General features: G+C 32.2%; 4 protein-coding genes across 6 annotated transcripts; 2 read left to right on the top strand and 2 right to left on the bottom strand.

Moving 5' to 3' along the window:
• Positions 1–560: 560 nt before the first annotated feature.
• On the top strand, positions 561–7,165 carry LOC128884455 (uncharacterized). Its single transcript, XM_054137886.1, has 8 exons — positions 561–593; positions 806–863; positions 1,353–1,487; positions 2,324–3,340; positions 3,406–5,066; positions 5,165–5,243; positions 5,298–5,854; positions 5,900–7,165. The coding sequence occupies exons 1-8, from the start codon at positions 561–563 to the stop codon at positions 7,163–7,165; spliced, it is 4,806 nt and encodes a 1,601-aa protein (XP_053993861.1).
• A 340-nt stretch (positions 7,166–7,505) lies between these two features.
• Positions 7,506–12,464, top strand: LOC128883807 (uncharacterized). Of its 2 annotated transcripts, XR_008459115.1 has the most exons (5): positions 7,506–8,859; positions 8,910–9,335; positions 9,399–10,856; positions 10,902–11,963; positions 12,015–12,464. XR_008459115.1 is itself a non-coding variant. In XM_054136550.1 (4 exons), exons 1-4 carry the CDS (start codon positions 7,719–7,721, stop codon positions 11,414–11,416), a joined length of 3,540 nt encoding a protein of 1,179 aa, XP_053992525.1. In that variant the 5' UTR covers positions 7,506–7,718; the 3' UTR covers positions 11,417–12,464. The 2 variants fall into 2 exon arrangements, 1 of the variants encoding a protein (XP_053992525.1); XM_054136550.1 differs by having other exon boundaries at positions 10,902–12,464.
• Positions 12,465–13,033: 569 nt separating this feature from the next.
• Positions 13,034–17,698, bottom strand: LOC128884431 (1-phosphatidylinositol 4,5-bisphosphate phosphodiesterase delta-4-like). Of its 2 annotated transcripts, XM_054137854.1 has the most exons (18): positions 17,483–17,698; positions 17,294–17,434; positions 17,027–17,240; positions 16,791–16,927; positions 16,553–16,741; positions 16,336–16,486; positions 16,078–16,265; positions 15,901–16,015; positions 15,704–15,819; positions 15,478–15,634; positions 15,326–15,421; positions 15,164–15,274; positions 14,824–15,080; positions 14,552–14,733; positions 14,471–14,490; positions 14,374–14,410; positions 13,492–14,309; positions 13,034–13,445 (listed from the first exon to the last, which is right to left on the bottom strand). In XM_054137854.1, exons 1-17 carry the CDS (start codon positions 17,639–17,641, stop codon positions 14,210–14,212), a joined length of 2,370 nt encoding a protein of 789 aa, XP_053993829.1. In that variant the 5' UTR covers positions 17,642–17,698; the 3' UTR covers positions 13,034–13,445; positions 13,492–14,209. The 2 variants fall into 2 exon arrangements, with proteins under 2 accessions (XP_053993829.1, XP_053993828.1); XM_054137853.1 differs by having other exon boundaries at positions 14,374–14,490.
• Positions 17,699–17,907: 209 nt separating this feature from the next.
• Positions 17,908–21,699, bottom strand: LOC128884430 (uncharacterized). Its single transcript, XM_054137852.1, has 11 exons — positions 21,465–21,699; positions 21,233–21,410; positions 21,070–21,167; positions 20,656–21,012; positions 20,146–20,599; positions 19,743–20,092; positions 19,562–19,698; positions 18,976–19,503; positions 18,524–18,920; positions 18,267–18,433; positions 17,908–18,216 (listed from the first exon to the last, which is right to left on the bottom strand). Exons 1-11 carry the CDS (start codon positions 21,564–21,566, stop codon positions 17,991–17,993), a joined length of 2,994 nt encoding a protein of 997 aa, XP_053993827.1. The 5' UTR covers positions 21,567–21,699; the 3' UTR covers positions 17,908–17,990.
• Positions 21,700–21,768: the final 69 nt, after the last annotated feature.

Below are 21,768 nucleotides of genomic sequence, written 5' to 3'. Positions count from 1 at the left end.
ATATTAAAAATGAAAACATGGTAAAGAATGATATATTGATGATTTCAAATATCATAACTCAGTTACCTTTTTGGAATGCTTCATCAGTCGATGTTCATATCCTTTGTTCAAATTTTCTAGTTTATTTCACTGGAGAAAAACTTTTTCACTATAATCATACGAAAGAGTGCTCAGAGGATGGTTTCAATACTGTAGAAACACTTTGTCTTCAATTGATGAAAGCTAAAGGATTTGAGAAGATAAAATCGCTTCTCAATTTAAAATTTTGTTGTTATGAATATTCTATTTTTACAGAAAAACTTAACGCAACAAAGAAACATCTCAATAATGGTGGGGGTCATTGGATTCTTCAACATATCACTTTATGCGAATTTATCTTGTTAACACTACCACAACGAGTGCATTACATTTTATCAACATTAGCTCCTTGTTATATTCATGTGAAGAAGATTCAGACAACAAAGTATTTAGTTGAAATAGACACGGGTTTACTCGTTAATGTTCTGTCGCATTTATTTAATTATCATTCTAAATTATTAAATAATAAGATAGGGTGTAATATGGATGAATACAAAGAAACGTTTCAAACAACTGTATGGGATCCCTTTACAATATTTCGTCATTACACTGATTCCATGCTACTTTCTCAATTCTGTTATCCACCATGGTTAGAAGCGTCTTTAAAAAAAAAATCGATATCAACATTCAATTTAACTCCTAATTCTATTAAAGAAGCTCTCGAAAATTTTCGGATACCTCTTTATGAAACGTTTATTTACTTTTATTTTAAAAGTTTGTGTTGCAGTCCTATGTTGATCTCAAGGCAGCTACTGTCGAATTATCAAGACATTTTATGTCTTCAGGTTTGTTCTGAACAAAAAGTAAATGGTCATTCGATTGCTTTGTGGTATTGAAATATTAGAATGTTACTATTGTATTTTCAACACTTATTTCGGACCGCGATCGTAAAAATACTGATCCACCGTACAGTCACGATGAAGAGAGTGATACCTCTATAAGCTCTTTCTTTTTTGAAAAACCATCAGTCGATTGTTTAACCACTTCATCACAACTTGACTCTTCTTTTATTGAATTGCGCAAACTTATTTTTTTAATAGGTGTCAAAATACTAACTTTTCATGATTTCTTTCATTCTCAAATAATACTGGGAAAATTTTTTTTGCTACTTGCAGACATAGGTAGTCAAAATGTTAACCATGTGAAAAGTTTATTTTTTTTGGAGATTTTTCAACCTTTCGTCAATACATTCACATCCAGTCGCTGTTGTGATATCAATCTTCTCCAACTTTCTGAGCATTCAACCCTAACGTATATTTGGACGTCTATTTTAGTTCAACTAGTGGATCAACAGCGTATCATCAATTCGTTTAATGCTTTATTAGATTGTCGAGTTGAGGATCACGTCGTTGCTTTATTTACTGTCACTGATTTTGTTGATAATACTCCAGAAGGTATAGAAAATGCAAGTTAGTTGTTTTTCATAATGTTCTCCTTTTTAGCAAGTTATAAACTACTATTGAAAGTTATGTTATGCTTTAAGAATTCCACTCAAGCTATTTCTATTGAAAAATTTTACAAAAATTCTTATCAAATATTTCCGTACGTTTTATTAACTACATGATGTGAAATCTCATCCTTACTAACATTAAGAAATCATTTTCAAAATTCGCAAATCTAAATTTTCGTCAAATAATAAAGCGAAAAATTGTTTGTTTTTAAATTCGTTTCTGCAATAATATGTTATGTTGTAGACGGTTGACTATAGATGAAATATGCATAGCCACTATCCATCTTTTGTGTGACGTTAAAGACCTAACCGTAGCCCCTTTAGCTAGTCAATGTCTTTGTGAATTGCATTTAATTTTTCAAAATTCGGAGACTGTGAAAACCTTTTATTTCATCGTAAACAAAACCCTTTATACGATAGCTTATACTACCTTAAGCACTCTTCATCCGTTTAATCTCAAAATTTCGACTTTTTGTAAAAGCGTTTTAAACCTTCGGGATCCGTATTGCCTTCATGATTTGAACAAGGATTTAACGCTAAAAATCAATGTTCTTCATCATATACTTTTAATATCTGATACTTGTCTGAGTTTGATTGAATCATTAACTGCAGCACCTTATATTCAGCATTTTCCCTACAACCATTCAATGACTTTTTTAAGCAGAGATGATCGGTGTCGTAGAGGCAAATCTATATATCATGGATTACCTTTTTTATTTGTCCCATGGATTGAACAACATTTATGTCACCCGCTTTCATTTATACGGCAACTACTGTATTATTTTCCTAAACTAGCATCTGACGAATATTGGGATTCTGTTGAGGAACTTTATAATCAATTGGAAAAACCAAACAAATTAGAGAATTCGCTTATAACAATAAAGTTGTGTCAAATAATGTCATTATTAGATCAAGGACGAGTTATGGCAGCTTTACTATCTTTTTCAAAACTTTCCAATGCATTGAAATCTCTAACAGATAAACCTGTTAAATCTTTGAAAAGTATATGGACTGAACACCATTGTACACACAAGGAATCGCCATGTTCAGCTTTTAATTCATCCTCGCTACGTTATTTCTCAATGCAAATGGTTGAAGAAGTCCGTTCTCACTTAGTGAAACTTTCTTTAGATTTATGCTTAGTACTTTTTGAAACTCAAAAGTTAAACTCTTTAAACGACTCTCTTTTGAATGGAATTATCCAACAGGTTGGACTTTTATTTTTAGAATCACATTTAACTCAAAATCATTTTACAAACGTTTATGAAGACTTCACAAAAGGCTTCAACCAAGATAATCTGAGGTTTTTTTCTCTTCTTCAATCAGTCAAAAATTTGTGGGTGTCGAGTCACAAAACTATCTCATGTTTAAATTGTGAAGTTGACCAAAGTTCCAATGTTTTTGATAATTTTTTACTTTATAAGTTGTATCCTTTATCTAATACTCAGAACAAAGATTCATTATTGCAACCAGCTGTTAATGCTGCAAAAAAAACTTTAGAGGTTTTACCTTCAGCTGCAGCATCTATGTTCTTAAGACCTCCCTGCATGACTTCAGATATACTCCCTCAAAATCATATTTTAGAGCAAACTTTAAAAGATTCGCAAGAAGATGACAACATCAGTCGACATTCGGACGTCGCTACAGTCGTTACAGATTTGAATTCTTCTTCATTTTCAACACCCTTCAATGAAACCAAGTCAAAAGCATTAACATGTTTGCGAAATTCGACTCAAAATACTGCGTATGACAACAGTGAATTTCTTACGCAACAACGCTCATTTAACGGAGATCGTTCAATAATAATTCCAGGTACTTCAGAAAGAGCACTATTGTTGCAAGATAAACTATTCGTACTAATTATTTGATTATTGTAGCTTTGATTACAGAACAAGAAGCACTGTTGAAAAATTTAACGGGTTTCTCAAACACTGAGACTTTTTCAAATCATTTGTTAGATTCGGTGCAACTTACACAGAGTCCATTATCAAAAAGTTTGACGCTCCATGATCCTAATAAAAAGGAAGTGGAACACATTCTTCAAGACGTAAATCAAATATCCCGTGGTCAAGAAGATTTAAGTAACGTAATTCAAAACCAAACACAGATCACTATCCCTAACAACTCAGCAATACAGGAAGAGCAGCAGAAGATTTCTCCCGATGGGGAAAATTTGTCTAGGACATTTCCCTGTTCTTTCATGAAGGCTGATAACACTTTCGAGACACGAGAAAATTTTTTATTTTCTCTACCGAATGCTACTGCTATTAAAAAAAAAAATTCTCTACAATATTTCAAGCCTTTTTCTGTTTCATCTACTGAATCACAAGACGATTTGAATAAAGACATCTCTGCCAATTTTACAAGTGTTCTATCAAAAAAACTCTGGAGTAGTACCTCAGTTTCGGATACTAACCATATTCTATTACGAAAAAATCGCAAAAAACACTCCAGTGTCAGACATTTTAAAAAATCATATTATCAAATAACATCACATAGTGATACTCCACCAAGTAGTAGGAAACATGTAAACCATGCAGAAAATACACGAAACTTATTTCCGCTTATAACAAATAAATTGTGCCCTCAATTACATAGGACAATAAACTTTTCTAGTCCCGCGTCGTTAATTCGAACGAATTCTAAACCATCAGATTATTTCATTCAAAAGAAAAGTGTTTCTCATAACCGAACGGCATTAAAGAATAATGTTTTTCATAACAGCGAATCTGATAGTTATAGTAGTAACTATTTCACACGACACCATGAAAAGTTATTGCTAGAACAAAACAAGAATCAAACAGTGTTACAGCAATTCTCTGATACTGAAGGTTATGTTAAGGACATTAGTGTTGCACCATTGCAGCGGAACAAAAAAAAAACGTTCACTGTGGTTAAGGGGAAATCTTCATCTAATACCGCCAACGATCAAAATCAACATTCTGCGACACTGCAAACAAATGAAAAATTACTATTTACTCATGAACAAGAAATTAGAAAAATTTCTCAAAGATCTTGTAATTCTTTAACAGGAAAGAAAAAAAAAAATAGAATGCCACATCGGTCATTCAATATTGACTCCTTTAAGTCTCATGCGTCTATAAATCAGGATGAACTATTAAATGGGAGTAAGACAAATAAAAAATGCACGACAAAAAGTGACTCGGAGGAGCATTTGCCTATAGACCTTGATAACTTCTATTTTAACAATATAGATAAATCAAATAAAGTTGGTCAACGTAGAATACCAACCGTTCCACTTAATAACGTAAGGGAACATGTTAAAAACGGAGAAGGTACAAAAACCAGTGATGTATCTGACGTTGAACGAAACATACGTCAGTTGTCTATCACATCAGTTCCAAAATGTAACAAAAGTACTCTCAAAATACTTCAAAATGAGAGTTTTTTCTTTTCGTCGACTTCGCATAACAAAAAAACTTCTACAGATCATCACGCTAATCAGTGGGAGCCGGAATCAGCAAATAAAATAGATGCACTAACGGAAATCGTAAATAGTTTAAAGTCTGAAACATGCGTAAGTTTACACTAAAACAGTACTTATGATACAACAAATACTCCTTTATTTTTTCCAATAAAACAATAATTTTTTCTATGATATACTTTGCTGTTTAGGCTCGAAACAAAGCAACTTCTTCTGTTTTACTTTATTCGAACGATAAAAAACATGTCACAAGATCATTTCAAAAGCCAGGTACTATAAAAAATTCATTACATCCGTTTACGAAAAAATTTGTGACACATCAAGAAAACCCATTAAAAGATTTGTTTAAAAACCAATGCCCACCTAAACCTAATTCACCCAATTTTTTACGTTCGTTAACATCCGCTGGTAAATGGATATTTTCTTTACCGTTTTATGAAACTCAAGACGAAAAAGGTTCATTAAAACAAATAAATTCCAAGATTCCTAATTATTCAAAAAACGATGCAGTTAAGGAAAAAAACGAAGAAAAAAGTTTTGACTTTTCCACTAGTTTTGCTTCAAAAGATTCAAAAAAACTATTGGGATATGGGCGCCAATCAAATCAATCTGATAAGGTATTACTTGTTACACCGTTTCGTGTTAAGAAGGATTTTAAGGAAAATAAGGCAAAAACGTGTTGGAGCGACTTATCGTCAATTTCTTCTTTAAATACGATTTCAAGTTCTTCAAAAAGTCGAACAACCTTCAAAAAAAGCAAAAAAAATTTGTCAACGCAACAAAAGGACATCAGCGGTGCAGAAACTCATAATTCATTTGAAAGTGCTCAGAATGCGCTAACGCAACAAATGAAAACAGAGGATAATGTCTTAAAACAAACCGTAAGCTTTTATTTAAATTTTCTGTATGTAATTTTTGGTTAACAGGTTAAAGACAACAATAATTGGGATGATGAGATTTTTTCGTTAGTGGATTCAGAAAACTCCTCATCCTATAATGTATCAAATCAGCTGTATTCTTCCACAAAGAGGAATTCTCAATCATTGAATCGTTCCAAAAATACTAAAGAAAAGTTGTCCAGTCTCAATTCTAACGAAATCACCACTTTTAAACATAACTTTAGTAAAAAGTCAATATCCTTACCAATAATTATTGAACCGTTGAATTCTTTACATGATGACTTTTTTCATGACAATTTTAATGCTCCAACGTATTTGGATCCATTATTATCTTCAAGTGAATCTTCGGACTTCTTTTTCCGTTCGCTGAAAAAATCTCACAGTTTCTGTAACGAAACGTGTTTGAATATTCATTCAGACCTTCATCCACAAAAAAAACATAAAAATGATGAGAGAAACACTTGGAAGAGTCAATTCTCGTCTGCCTTCTTCGGATGTACTACTCCAGCAAATGCTACAAATGCAATAAATAGAGGCTCAGTTGCATTATTAAAGCGTCATTCGATATCGGTCTTCCCGGCTCAAAGCGATTTTCAAAACGTTAATAATCCTGCCTACTCTCGAATATCAAAACATTGTCCCAATCAGTTTGACGGTTTACAAACTAAAATTCACACGAACTCTTCATCCATGCAGGATTGCATTGACATTATACCATTATTATCTAATGGTTCACTCAATACAACTTCTAATAATATACATTGGAATACAGATTTAGAACCTACTCTTAGTGATTTGGACAGGAAGACGTCCTTCAACGACAGTATTGCTATATATGAATCATTGCCAACACTGAATTTTCAAGAGAGAAGTTGTGAAAAGATGTCCAAGGATAGCAAAACTACAAGTGCTTATAGTCACCAATCGCCTGAAGGAAAAGCTGATATCATAAATTCTTGGAAGGAAAGTAAAAGCTCAACTCATTCTATTCAACATACCGTTTTTACAGAAAAAGAAAATGATCTTATGAATGATGGTAATCCATCGCTAAATAATTGTTGTTCAGAAATGGCGCAACCTAGAGGAACTGATAAAAGAGCCTCTAAAAAGGTATCTTTAAAAAGTTTGTTTACTGACCGTTTACATAGTACTGAAGGACATTGCGATTCTAGTGAAGTCTTATCCTCTACCATTCGTCATGAAAAACTATCAGCACAAAGTAAAGACACCACTACCTTACCTCTTCATTCTCAAATATTCTCGCTTGAAAATAAAAACGTAATTTTTACGTAACTCTGCATTACTTTTTATAATATTGTTTTAATTAAAACAGGAAAAAAAACCCGACTCTTCTGAACATAACTTTTCTCCTCCAACACGTTTAAATAATTATTTTTTTAGTGAAAATAATTCTTGTAAAAATAATGAGCAACTCTCATTGTTTCCGCAAAAAGGACAAAGCTTACTACAAAAATGTAAATTATTCAGGAATCCAAAAAAACATAACGTAATTGTTTATTGTAAAACAATTGTCTTTGATGAAGAAAAAAAAATTGCATCTATTCAATCTATTTTTCTGGTGAAACATTGGAAATGGTTTTTAAGCAAAAAAAATCACATTAGTACTATATTGGGTCAAGACATTTCATCACTTGGTCTAGAAACATCTCATTTCTTTCGTAAACTATTTCCCAACCGGAATTCTAAAGTAATAGTGTCAACTAGCTTCAAACGGCTGACCGGTGAAAAAAATAAATTGATTTGGAGCTTTCTTAAACTCGTTTTACCTGAACAGTACAGAGAAAAACATATATTATTAAGAAGTAATGGAAGAAAGACAAGAAAAATGTCTGTCCTATCTACAGCAGCGGTATCTAGTTTAAATGATAAGGCCAAAGTATTCATCTGGAGAAATTCTGTTCTGTTATCCTTTGATTTCAGCCGATTTTTATTAATTAAAAGCCAACTACCGACATCTGAAACTGTAAAGTCGGTATTAGTAAACTCGAAGCAATCGTTGCTTGATGAAATAAAATTCAAATTTCTAGCGACGTGTTTCGATAGACGCAGTTGCACTAATCTGTTTTGTGGCACTAGACGAAAGTTTAATGGTCACGACAAAAATATAACTCCAATCTATCGAATCGAGACACCAGCTCTAAATAAACGTCTGTGGAGTGAACCGAAAAATGCTTTTAACGCACGGATGAAAAGTTTGACACTTTCAACGAACACCTTGAAATGTTTAACAAGTTCCAATAATATGATGACGTCAGAGGAATTAACTCAATTTTCTTCAGATGAAAACAAGTCTATTTTAAGTAATAATTTAGCTTCTTTAGGTTCTTTTGTCAACTTGTCAGTTTCAAAAAAAGCAAAGAAGAAAAGTCTAGATGATAACGTTATATTAAATGATCAATTGAATACACATATGTGTCAGAACCCTAAAATAACCGTTTGCAAAAATGGTTCCCTGTTACCATTGCAATATACAAGACGATTTCGAGAAAAATTTAAGCAAAACACTAGCGTTGGGAATGCTATGATATCTGAAACAAAAACCTTATTTTTAAATAAACTAAAACTCCCAGGATTTTTTAAAGACAAAGCAATAACGACGGTGCATACGGCCCCTATCTTGACTAACACAAAAAGAGATAGTTGCGACAAAAAAACATTACTAAACAATCAGCTGAAATCGTTTTCAAAAGCTCCAAATGTAGTTTCTTCTCTGAACAAAAACATTACATCGGCAAATAATTCTGAAGTATCATTAATAAAAGAACAAGACGTACCATGTCCTACTACTGTTGTCTTTTCTCTCTCACATTCTGAAGATCATGTTGAAAACAAAAAAACAATAGAAAGCATTCGTTACGACTCCTTGTATGTAAATCAATTGAAAACCTGTATGACACCGGATGAAAAAGCTCAAATACTGTATAATAAGTATGATCCCTTAAATGGTTTTAGCGAAACTCGACCGAGTGAGTAAAATGTGTGAAACGGCATATTTATTTTTTAATCTTTTGTACAGACGAGGGTTCTGACACCGAATTACATAAAAACTTGCACAGTAACCAAACTGTTCCCGAGAAAAATCGTCAAGCTTGCTTTGCTCCAACATGCCGTAACAGCGTATTTTTCACTACCGAAGAAAAAAGGAGAGTAAAGCAGCCACGATTACTGAAATTTGATTCTCACAAGACGCCACTACCACCTTCACAAGCTTCTGTTTTACAAAATATAAATTTAAATTTTAATACTCAAAGTATTTCACTCCTGACTCGAGAACGGCGTTCTCTTTCTCTCCCTTGTGGCCTGATTGAGTCCGGTACAATCACCTTAGAAAAGACGAATTGTAAAAGGTGGTCCGACGTACAGCCTTTAACTTCATACTCAAGTTTTACCAAAATACTAAACCGGAACGGTGGAAATACATCAATAAGACACGTGAGGGAATGTAAGTTTTCTACGTCGTTATCATTTAATTTAAATTACTCTCGTGTCTCATCTAATATTTTAGATGCATCTTCATTCTCGAAAAAAAAGCATGACGTCATAACAACTGACTCATCGCCTGTTGTCAATACATCTTTTGCCCGTTATCCGCTTTTCTCACGTCAACGTAACAAGGGTGGGTCTTTTAATGACTTCAATACGTCACCTGTCTCAAATCACCTCCCTTCCAAGAATAAGCGTAAAGAAATTTTTCGCCCTCAAAATCATTTATTACCTCAGACTAATCAAAAAAAAATAGAAAATTGGAGTGACAAACTTTTATCATCTTGCGAATCTGAAAATGCAAATTCAATTAATAAAACGTTCATAAGAATGGTTCCGAATGCGAGATCTCTAACAAAACCCCAAATATCTTCTTCCAACCACAACAATCAAACTATGTCCGATGAACGTGTTACATCCCCTAATCTCAAGAAAACTTTCTACAATCACAAGGTTGATTTCTATAAGATTAACAAAGAGAACTTTGCTTTAAATAAAAATGACGCATTTTCGTCCAAGGCCCTCCTTTCAAAAACTGATAACGAAGGCAATATTTTTTTGAAACATTCCTCAATGTCTCATCAGCACAAAAGTATAATACAAGATTGGGGTGATAAGCTTTTATCCTCTAGCGAATCTGAAGATTTAAATTCAATTGATAAAACAGCTTCCGCAATGAGTGCATCCGATCGATTTAATGAAAATACAAATCTTTCTACTTTAACTCAACAAACTGTCGATCAATCCCACCAGTGGGCCATCTCTTTGGTACCACAGGAATCTCCACCTAGGAGTACAAATCATTTATTCAGTATGATCAAAGATAATTCTTCAATAAACCAGGATAGATCACCTTCCTTACATAAAATGCCTTCAGTGACCCATAACTCAAAAAACCTTCTCTATAAACCGTCCAACATGTATAAGCCTAATCAAAGAGCAATAGATGCTTGGTGTGATGAGCTAGTATTATCAGAGTACTCTGAAAATTCGGAGATTATCACTCAAGGCGTGCCTATGTCAAATGAGTTCGACGTTGCAACTACGAATCAGCAAATTATTTTTGTATGTGGGAAAAGTCAAAATCAACCAAACGGAAATTTCATATCTTCGATCGAAAAACAAAATTCACCCTTTAACGTAAACAAACAATTTGAACCTAAGCTGAAGAGTTGTTCAAAAGAGAAAAAACACGTAAATCGATTCAATGACGAAGCTTCGTTCATTTCTAATTCTAAAGATATTTCCGATAAGCAATCTTTAGCCTCTAATCTCTGCGACAAAAAGACGCACGACGAAAAAAAAAAAAATCTATTCTCTATTTATTCAAATAATCTGAAGTCAAGTGTTCAAAAAATATCATTGAATGATCCATCCAATGCACCATCCACCTCGTCACATGTAGACCCTGTAACTAAAGAAATTGTGAGAAAATTCGAAAAAACTACTAAATTGCATCTTCCCAACAGCTCGATATCGGGTAAGCTCAAAATTATACCTGAATTTAACGAGACAAACTTTTTAGGCAATTACCCTATCAGTGGAACATTAAATAACACCACTCTTCACACAGATATTTCGGATCCCGTTTCACGTAAACGTTCTTCAAAATCCTACTTTGCGGAAAGTATAATGCACGATTGGAGCGATGACTTTTTATCGTCTAGTGTATCGGAAAGCTCCGAATTAATCAGTTCAAAATTGTCACCCTTGAATGAGAACTATGTGTTACCTGTCACTGCTTATGTCTCTTCTGCAACAAAAACAAATGCGATTCCGTCAAACGAAAAAGTCTTATCCACGGTTTCCAAACAATTTCGTTCTAGTAACGTAAGAAATACAGTGAAGTGTGAAGAGAACCATTCTTTTGATAACCAATCAAACTCCATTATCTCAACCAAACCGATTTCACACACTTATATTACGAAGGATTTTTTTGAAAAATCGCCTTTAACCTTAGAAGAAAATCAAAAAATAATGCAAAATTGGAGTAACGACCTTTTATCCTCTAACGATACTGAAAACACTGAGTGTTCTTAAAAAAAATCTCCTACTTTAAAAATTCAAAAATCATAAAAAAAAATTTTATCCATTTTTATCAAAAATGTCAAACATGGCCATCAGAAAACAATACATTTTGTTATCTATCGCCGGGAAAAACTTCAATAACGAAAATAGTAACAAATTAATTTACAATAATCCTCAACCCAAGTATTCAGCAAAACAAAGCGTGATTATATAAACTCACATAATGCAAGTGAAGAAAATATGCAAACAAAAAAATACTGAGTTTCTTGTTCTATCCATTAAAGAAATTATGATGGTCTTATTTGTAATGGATAGTATCGTTAATCAATTATCATTCACAACAGACTAATTTAATCTAACTACTCATCAGATCTCATGTATCATAATTTTATATTTTGGGAATTTAAAACAGTGAAAAGCTTCATAAACTAACTTTCACAACTTACCCGGGTGCAGCTTCATACAATACTAAATTTATCTTATGCAATTTTATACAAACACCTTGTTTTTAATGCGTTTTGACACCGATTGGTAAAAATAATGAGATACTTGCATACCGGTAAGAACGGATTTGATCAGAGCTAATCTGGTATTACAAACAAAACGTTAGAAACCCATGATTTTAAGGATGTGGTTCTATCTGATCGCTTGACTCGGTTTTATTTTTAAACTGGCTAAATGAAATATATCAATTCAATATGGAAGAGAATTTGTGTATTATTTTTATTAAGAAACATTGGTCAAAACTATAAAATAATATATCACAATGTTACCAATAGGCGCTTTCCATTACCTGGACGTTTTGTTTTCAATTGTGATTTCTTTATTACACTTTGTTTTAAATGGAACATTTTTAACTTTAATTTTAAAATTTCATGCGAATGATATAGAACGTTATAACATATATTTTTTAGTCATTCTCATATATTTCCTAGCATGTCAAAGAAAAAGTGAGAAATGGGGTTGTTTTATTTTGATTCAAATCTACACAAAATTCGAAATTTTGATCGTGTAAATTTTTGAGCACAATGTTGAATCCTTGTAATTTTACTACACAAAACCAATATTGATTTTGCAACTATTGCCCTAATAGACTCGTAAAATCGTATTAAGCTCTTATTTATTACTGCAGACCGTTTTTTATAAATTCTATGTTATAATTAAAATACTAACACAATTTCTTTTTTTTTAATTGGCTAAAAATTGTTATAGTCCAAAACCGATTACACTCTAATTACAACATACTCGTATATTATTAGACTGTTTCTATTAAAATATGGTCTTTCTTCGAGAAGTAACATTGAATAAACATATATCATTGAAATTCCACGAACTTTTGAAAAAAATTATGTTGAAACGTTTCACCATAAACTTTTTAAGAAAAATATAACCATAAAGAATTAACATTATTTTACTTCGTTAATACGCTCAAAATTAATGCGTTGAACATTCTATTTATAACTTTTATAAATATTACAAACCTTACTAAAATTTAATAATTCGAAATTCTATTAATCAATTTTTTAAAATTACAAAACATGATTTTTAAATATTTTATGCAAACCCATTAAAAATTTATGCAAAACTCCTTTACTTGTTCTTTCCATTTAAAAAAATTTGCTTTAAAAGTTTGATTTTAAATGAAACAAATACGATATTTTACACATGTGTGATTAGTTAAACTGTGTGAAACACATTGTTTTACGTTGTATTTAAACTATCAACATAAATTTAATGAAAAAATAAAAAGGTTCAACTAAATACAACAAAAATACTGAGTCAAAAAATAGTTTTTTCATATTAAGTTTATATAAACATTGAAACGAACAACATTTTCTCATCACTCCGGATAAAAAATGCTTATTTGTGAGCACACAACGACAGGAACAAAACTTTCGAGTATCTTTTGTTTTTACCACAATTTTTCTTATTACAATTACAAAAAGAAAGTTACACTGATGCTTTATGATGCTGCAATTCAGCATTTGTCAATATTGTTTATCAAGTAAGCACTATTCTTTACAATATTTTGCGATAAATACTAAAAAAAAATCAATAAAGATTTTGTTTTACTTTTAATTGCGTACTTTCAATTTGAATTCAACGTTACTTCGAATTTTTCTCTGTTATTGAAACTTTAAACGGGACTTTAGAAACAACGATTTTCGGACTATTCTGAAAAGTTTTGTTTACAATGTTTAGCTTTGTGTTACAGTTGAACGAATAGTTTTTGGTTTTGAAAAACTAAGAAAACTTGGTTTAACATCAACCAAAAATCATGTCTTTTTCCTGCAATAGACAAGAAAAAAGTTTTTGCAGCATGTTTTATAACAAGTTCTTTTTTTTGAATGATTTCCTTTTTTTGTATTTTCAATTTAAAACAAAACTTAAGTGTTTCCGTTTTCAAACTTTAATTTACACTATTTGTATTTATTGACGTTAATTTAGCGATTTTTCTTCTTCAACACGTTATTTTTACGAAAAAAAGAATTTTATCGAAATATGTGATAAATGGTACCAAACATTCTTTGTTGATTAAATGTGTTTCTGGCTTTTTTGTTTAGATAATGCGCTGGCGGATTAATTTAGTGACCTTTTTGTTCATTAACTTTCCCTTTAATAGGAGATTATAAAAACCTAGATGTTAAAATGTGTTCAAATCCTCGATTTCATCGTTTTAATTAAAAAAAAAATATTGTAAATAAACCGACCTAGGTAACTTATTTTAAATTACATGTCATTACGAAAAAAAAAAATTCTCCTCACAGTCCTTAGTAACGTATTGTCAGCCTTGTGGAAAAAAAGCTAAAATGTTAATGGTAGTGTTTTTATCTGCACACGAGCAACAAGTCCGGACCACTTCAACAGTTGCAAATTGGAATTGAAAAGAGATACCCAGCGTATTCTAAATGCATATAGATGAATATATTTAAAAAACAATATTCTTTTTAAAAAAATATATGTTATACCCCGGTCGCATACACGAGACTGGAAGGGAAGACCCAGCTAAAAAATAAGACCCCAAAGTATCACTACATCGAACTTCAAAAACAAATAACGACACACTTGGCAAAGTTATGTTAAATCTAAGAAATAAACAAATGGAATCGTTAAAATTAGGTTTTGATTAATGCATGTTCTTTTTACACAAAAATCTCGTTTGTCCACCGAATTTTTGTGAATTTATTTGACACGGGAGCAGTTTTATATATTTTTAAATCTTTTTTTATACCCTCAAGAAGAACAACAACGTAGGTTGATGTTGTATCTCTTTTCTTTTTCCACTTTTGGAGCATTGATGTGTAAGGCAATTGTTGTGCCCCTAGAATCTGCATAAACACGTAAAAAACGTATGAATGCCTTTTAGAATTACGCTTTTTTTTTAAATCTAAAATTATGTTTCTTTTCAAAAAAGACACCTGAATTGTTATTCGAAGCGGGAATTCATGTACTAAATTTAAAAGATAGGGATTTAGTTTAGCATTTGGTAAAAAAACATGATTTGGTTGTCTTAAAAGTGGTGGTTTTAGGATATATCCACAACCACCGTTTTCACGAAAGCGCCCTAAATTCATTAAGGTAGCAAGTCCCACTGCTTGAAAATTCAGAGCAACCATTTGAGATCCGTATAACCAATATTCCATAGGATTGAAGTTCGATGACATCATACGTGTTCCTAATGGTAGAATTAAATGACGGCATTATTTAAAAAAAAAAGTGTTGTTTGAAAAAAAAGTTACAATTCTTCAATGAACATACTTGCAGGGTACACTCGTGAAAAGTGCATTTTATGAAACTTGGCTAATTCTTCTGAATGATTACGAGCAAGTGCACTAAAGGTTTTCTCATTTAATGAACAAATACCCATTTCTGTAGCAATTCAAAAAAAAATAAGCTTTGATAGTTTCTTTGGTTACATACGGCCACCACAATTTTGCTGATTAAACCATGACAAAGCATAGCCTCGTAAAGAAATCAATGAGTAATATTCTTTCAACGATGAATGTGTTTCATTCTCTACAAAACAATTGAATCGTCGTAGTATTATAATGAATCAGTAAAACACTTTTTACCTTGTGATGGTAGATCAGAGAAATAAGGATTTTCTTCATCTACTGAAGCGGACGATGGATGCGAACTATCATCATATATTAGATGATGTGGAACGTCTACACAATAATCTGTCGGATAAATTAAACCCGAGTCAGCATAATCGTCATCTTCATCATTCTAAATGCCATCGAAAAAAAATTTAATAGAAAACGTTATTACAAGATAAATCAGAAAGAGAAAACGTACCAGAAAATCATATTTTTCATAATAATGAAGGTCTCTACAATTTAAGTTAATAGGAACGCGTCCTTTTACAATAAATCGTCCTAATAGCTGTAGAGGAGTTGGTATAGGAGCTCCCACTAAGTTTAAATGAAGCAAGAGGCGAAATCAAAGACAAATTACCATAATATTTACTAAGCGTAGAAGCAGTGTACATGTACCTGGATGACGGTACAAACTTGAACCTAAAATATTTTTTAAAATTTCTCCAACACGTTTTTTTTGCGTAGAAGAACAGTGCATTTCTAAAGAGAGAATTACCGGATACTCACTTTTCTAAAAAATACAGCTGTTAACTCAAAACTTCGTTAATAAAAGAGCATAATTTGACAATTTACGTGAAAAGCATAATCTCTACATGCTCGAATAGCTGCTTCAAAAGATATTTTAGATGTTAGAGTATGCCCGTGATATATTATTGGTTCTCCTTCACTACCATTCCAACAATCTAACTCGACGCATCGACAACCATTCAAAAGCGCTTTGATATACTGTCCTACAGCGGATTTTCCAACCATTTGGTCTCCTTCAAAAAAAAGAGTAAGATACGCTAACGGACATGCACCCGTTTTGGAACTGAAATATCTTTTAATTACTTGTTAGATACGTATTATGGGATGATGATATCCAGTATTGATTTAACGGACAATTCATTGTAGCAAGGTTTAATTTTTGTTTTCTTAAATTCATAATGGAATTTAATTCACTACATAATAGGAAATTAAAACCCAAAACACTCATTCCATCCTAAAAATATTAAAAGGAAACAAAAATTAAAACAGAAAAGAAGAGTTTTAGACAACACAAAACAACCTCATTACGTAAAGAGGCATGAAGGTTTAACATTGACTCTGCCTCTTCTTCAAGAAAGCACTGAGGTGTTTCTTGAACCTCTACTAAAAACTTTTTGAACCCCTCTATAGTCATCAAATTTGTGTCTTTGTTTTTATATATCTCAAAATACACCATAATATCTACATGGATTAGTGTACTTCGTATAATCTAAATAAACAAAATGAAACAGAAATGGTTGTTACTATCATCATAAAACCTTTTGACAAACGGCATAGTTTAAAGTCGTGGAACATTCTGGATAATACACTTCAATTAATTTTCTAATGTAATCTTTATCAGCGGGATAGTGGAATTTATAAAAAAACTGCATTAAATCAGAAAAGCTTATAGATCCTAAAAAAGATTTGGGAATAAAAACTTTTTGAATAGACAACAAAGACTGAAAAGTATTCAACTAGCTCACACTAAGCGAAAACTGTTGCCCTACAGTACCATTTTTAGTGGACACCATTTTATACCAATTCAACTCTAGCATATGATGCAAAAGCATTGATTGAGGTTGAAATTCTATTTGCGTTTTATATTGAAGATATAGTAGACCCGCAAACCAAATTTTCCAGTTGGCCAAGTGAGAACATGTAAAACGTAATTTTCTCCAGTGTAAAATGATTTCAATGCCATGTAATCTTTGCTTTTCCGGCTTGTCCTGCATTCGTAAAAAATGGTTAAGACTACTTTTAAGCAATCAAAAGGTTTTACTCTCCAAAAATCCGAATCTACGCCAGGAACAACACGTTCGATATCCGCATAAGGTATTTGAGTTCTTTCATAAGAATGCTTTCTAGACTTCCATTTTAACGCCAATGTTTCACTATCCGTGAAAAAAAAAACATAGTGGCGCTACAAAAAAAAAATATTTTTTTTTGCTTATTTGCAAATCGACCTTACATGATTAAAACGTGAGAGACAGTACTTTTGTAAATATTGTCCTTTAGAAAGAACAGACAAAGCATGATCAATATTAACATCTGCAATCAATTCACGAATTGCATCGGAAACGACAACCTGTCTTTGAAAACGAAAAAAAAAACGAGAATCATGGTTCATAATTTTTAACTCAATTAATGGAACTTAGAAAAAAAAATTTTACTGTGTCTTTTACAATAAAAAAATGGATATAAAAAAAGTAAAATTAATGCTAAATGCATTTATAATAGATGTTAACCTTAATTTTTTTTTTAGATAACAGATAAATAAAAATCATGATTATTCCGGTACTTCAGATATCACAGCTGGTGCGCTAGTATAATTAACGTGGATAACTAAAATGAAATGTTTGTGCTTATTTTGTAAATATTAGATCCTTGTGTGCAAACAAACAGTTAAACATAATAAATTGTTTCATTTTTTTTTTTTATAAACACAAAAGAAAAATTAACATTTTGAATTATTCCGTTTATCGTCGTTTTGTATTTCCTACTGTTATAGATTGATAACGCGATACTAGAGGATTTCCCGGTATATAACGCGTCGACGTCATAGTATAATCATGTGTATTATTATTAAAAATACTATTGTTAAGTCGATTATTATCTGCATAAGTTTTTCGATCAGACGTTGCCCATCTTTCGTCAAAACGACGTTGACGCTCTTCCCTTATAATATTTTGGGATAATATATGTCTATTGCAAAAAGAATAACATTTTTTTTCTCTTTCTAATAATTTGGTTACCTTGGATTTCGATAAAACAATGTTGTTTCATTCTGCTCAACCACTTGAGAAATTTTATCAGTGAGCTGAAGTGCGAAGCGTTGCAAAGGCGTTCGCTCTATACGATTGATTAATATACACTCAGAAGCCTCATCCCAGCTTCCGGATAATAAGCCGTGAATCACCATCTAAAAAAAAAATTTTGTTAAATAAGGAGTGACTTTTAAGGTGATTTCTTAATAAAAAACGTAAGGTACTGATGAACAAATGAAGTATACCTTGCTAACAAGGGAGTGCACTGTAGTTTTTGACAAATTGAACATCTCAGCTAGCTGTTTTGTACTCATAGAAACATACATGGATGAATACATAAGTAAATAAGTATTTAAAGCTTCTTGTTTGATGCGTTCTGTAATCACTTTTTTGACATTATCAGAATCAAAAAACGAATCCCAAAATTTAAGTGACATAATATGATCAGCGCACGTTGTCCAATCTCCTTTTTGTAAAGCTTTTGTAGCAGCCATTATACATTCTCTTGCATTTTCAGGCGGACCTGTAAACATTTGCCTATCATAAATTTCAAGTAACCGTCGAAAATTTCTTGCTATAGGCTTTCTCACAGTCTCCTGAACATTTTCCGCCATATACGGAACTTCTAGTAACATCGCACATCTGTTTACAAGAAACACATTTTTTGGGGAGTGTTAGACAGAAAAGCATTCCTTACATATTATGTACCGCTTCAACAAGATCACTTGGGATATGCATGTGATACGGTAATATACGACGTTTTTCGGACCGTTCTTGCTCAATATTTTTTTCCATTCCACGTGGAATGTTCGACAAACCTTGAGCTAGCAATTCTCGATACCGTCCCATAGCACATACTTCCGATAAATAGGCGTGAGCTTCATTCGTTAAGCCCAAACGGAAGGCAGCAAGCCCTAATTGCACAAGATTACGATTTAAAAAAACTTGTGTCCCTATGTTGCAATGGGATGCTAATTCTTGAATATTGGAGGATTGAAGCAAATCTCGAGCTTGATAATACCTTCCATGAAGACTATGTGAATAAGCAACATAAAGTAAAAATCGAACATTGATATTGCGGCAGGTTGATTTTTTTAGGTTCTGCTTGACTAAAAGGGTCACAATCGATGAGGGACATTCCACTGCATCTTTTAATAAAGAAATATCCTCCGGGTCCAATTTTTTTTGAATGATTTCCCACATTTTACTTGCTATTGTATCACTTCTACATGAAAAAATAATAATTGGTTTTCATGTAATAATAAGTTAATAAACAAGCCCACCTATAGTAGATGTGCTCTAAAATCCTTAAAGCGATATGACAACAGCATTCTTCATGATCCTTTCGTAAAAAGTACATATAGGCTTTCCATAAAATGAAAACCATATCAACAGTGTGATGTAATCCTAATTTATAATCCTAAGAAAAGTCGTGTTTAAATTATTCAAAAAAAAAGTAATTACATCTGAATGGATATCTGTCAATTGAAGGAACTTCATTAATTCGTCATCTATTCTCTCCAAAAATCGTGTTAATGTAATAGAAGTGTCGAGTCTTGCTTTAGCTTCCTTTGAAACTGCTGATGATGTTGGATTCGACTGATGCTTTAGCCCGTTTGTGGAGGAAAACATAGATGGTTGTAAAGTTTGTGTTTCTAAATCATTTAAATTATCTTCTGCTGGAGCGTAAAGATCATCGTCGGCTAGTAGAAAAGAAAAATAACAATCAGAATCTTTTCTTAAAAGATTTAAAGCATTATGAATTTCTTCAAATGCTAAAGACCATTGGGTACAAGGGGTACTAAGAAAGCTGCCTAAAATAAAAAAAAAATTAGAAAAATTACCTTTGGTTTTATTTAAGAAATACCTAAAAGTAAATCACAATGAGCGCTTATAAGATGACCTAATATTTCCATATAACATTGAGAGGAAATTTGTTTTGCCGCAGCAGACAATTCATTTAAATGTCGTATTTGCTCAGAGCGATCAAACCCTTTACGTCCACGTAAAGATATAACTTCTTTTAATTTTTTGCTTAATAATTCAGCATCAACACGTTCGCCTGGAACTAAAATAGGTGTTGATTTACCACGACCATAAGTTGTTTGTTGTGACTGTGTTTCCTGATGAACTTTGGTTACTACATTACTTCGCGTTGTTTTTTTTTTAATCTTTTTAATTTTTGATTTTTCTTCTGAAGCTTCCTTTTTCCCCCACATCTTTAATACACGTTGTTGAGCATCATCATCGGAGTTATCCATCACTTCGTTCTCATAATCAGATGCCTCCCATTCTTCATCATCATTCGAGCGAGACACTCCCTATATATACAAAACAATTGGAATACAGTTATGGATCTACTTCCATAACAAGATACCTTTTTAAATTTAACCCTCTTTATATCTCCATCTTTCTTCTCATAATCTTGAGAGTCATTGGAATCAAAGTCTTCGTCATCGCTGTCATCTGCGAATTCACTACTATGGCTACCACTTGTGTCGCTTAAATTGACACTGTCCTCTTCCTCACTACTAGAACTATCTTGACTCGCTAGCGTATCATCATCATCGTCATCTTCAAAATTACTAGCATTTTTATGATATTCATCCACTAATGGTCGATATATTTCCATGCCTTTTCGAATTTTAGAACGTAAAATATTAAAACTAATACTTTTTCCTTTTGACATTTTCTTTAACCCCTCTTTATCAAGAAACCTGTCTGTTACATAAGACTTTGAAACGAAACAATATAGTTTTTTCAATTTATACACCATAATATATTAACATACCTCAAGTTCAGCTATAGCTCGAATAAAAAATGGAGGAACGCCTTCCTTATCTACAATCGTCTTGGACTTTCGAATGTATCGAAGTAATGACTCGAAACCTGCATGTATATATTTTATCATATTACGCTTCGCGAAATGGCATTTCAAAAAACTCTATCCCTACCTGATTGTAATTCTCCAAAGTCTTCAATTGTCTTATAATTTTTCATAGCCTTGATGGTTTGTCGTAACTGATCCCATCTCTTGTCTTTAGTAGATCGGACAACACGTTTTTCTTCGTCATCACTACTACTATCTTCCATATTGGCCCATCTTCCAGTGGTAGCCATTGGTTTTTTAGACTAATAAAAATCATAGAAACTGGTTCCATCATTCCGATAAAGCAAAAGGCTTACCGTTTCATCATCGGATTCACTATCTATAAACTTATTCTCATCTACTCCGTCATCATCGTTAGAAGAAGAACTGCTATCATGCTGCCAAAACTTAGACTCCATGCTGTTCCTTCAATAGCACCAAGGGATCCGTAACAAGATAGCTTATGTTTACAGTGCGTTTTCCTTTACGGTTTCTTTTTTTTTCTGTTATTTCAATAAACGGGACACACAGGGACACAAAACAGACTTTTACAGATGTTTTCTTTATTAAGGTTTTTTTTTTCATCTCAATGTTATCTAAGCAAATCAATTAATTGTGTTT

Source organism: Hylaeus volcanicus, unplaced genomic scaffold (assembly GCF_026283585.1).
Source record: "Hylaeus volcanicus isolate JK05 unplaced genomic scaffold, UHH_iyHylVolc1.0_haploid 12237, whole genome shotgun sequence".
Classification (NCBI taxonomy): Eukaryota; Metazoa; Arthropoda; class Insecta; order Hymenoptera; family Colletidae; genus Hylaeus; species Hylaeus volcanicus.
This window is presented reverse-complemented; position numbering and strand designations above follow the sequence as displayed.

Coding starts and splice junctions, on each gene's coding strand:
- LOC128884455 (XM_054137886.1), top strand. CDS start 561: ATGGATGAATACAAAGAAACGTTTCAAACAACT. Junction 864..1,352: donor AAGACATTTTATGTCTTCAG/GTTTGTTCTGAA, acceptor CGTCTATTTTAG/TTCAACTAGTGGATCAACAG. Junction 5,855..5,899: donor ATAATGTCTTAAAACAAACC/GTAAGCTTTTAT, acceptor TTTGGTTAACAG/GTTAAAGACAACAATAATTG.
- LOC128883807 (XM_054136550.1), top strand. CDS start 7,719: ATGTCTGTCCTATCTACAGCAGCGGTATCTAGTTTAAATGATAAGGCC. Junction 8,860..8,909: donor TTTTAGCGAAACTCGACCGA/GTGAGTAAAATG, acceptor TCTTTTGTACAG/ACGAGGGTTCTGACACCGAA. Junction 9,336..9,398: donor AATAAGACACGTGAGGGAAT/GTAAGTTTTCTA, acceptor CTAATATTTTAG/ATGCATCTTCATTCTCGAAA.
- LOC128884431 (XM_054137853.1), bottom strand. CDS start 17,641: ATGAACCATGATTCTCGTTTTTTTTTTCGTTTTCAAAGACAGGTTGTC. Junction 17,241..17,293: donor TAGATTCGGATTTTTGGAGA/GTAAAACCTTTT, acceptor TTACGAATGCAG/GACAAGCCGGAAAAGCAAAG. Junction 15,422..15,477: donor CTCTGATCTACCATCACAAG/GTAAAAAGTGTT, acceptor ATTGTTTTGTAG/AGAATGAAACACATTCATCG.
- LOC128884430 (XM_054137852.1), bottom strand. CDS start 21,566: ATGGAGTCTAAGTTTTGGCAGCATGATAGCAGTTCTTCTTCTAACGAT. Junction 19,699..19,742: donor TGACAGATATCCATTCAGAT/GTAATTACTTTT, acceptor GACTTTTCTTAG/GATTATAAATTAGGATTACA. Junction 18,434..18,523: donor TGCACTCCCTTGTTAGCAAG/GTATACTTCATT, acceptor TTTTTTTTTTAG/ATGGTGATTCACGGCTTATT.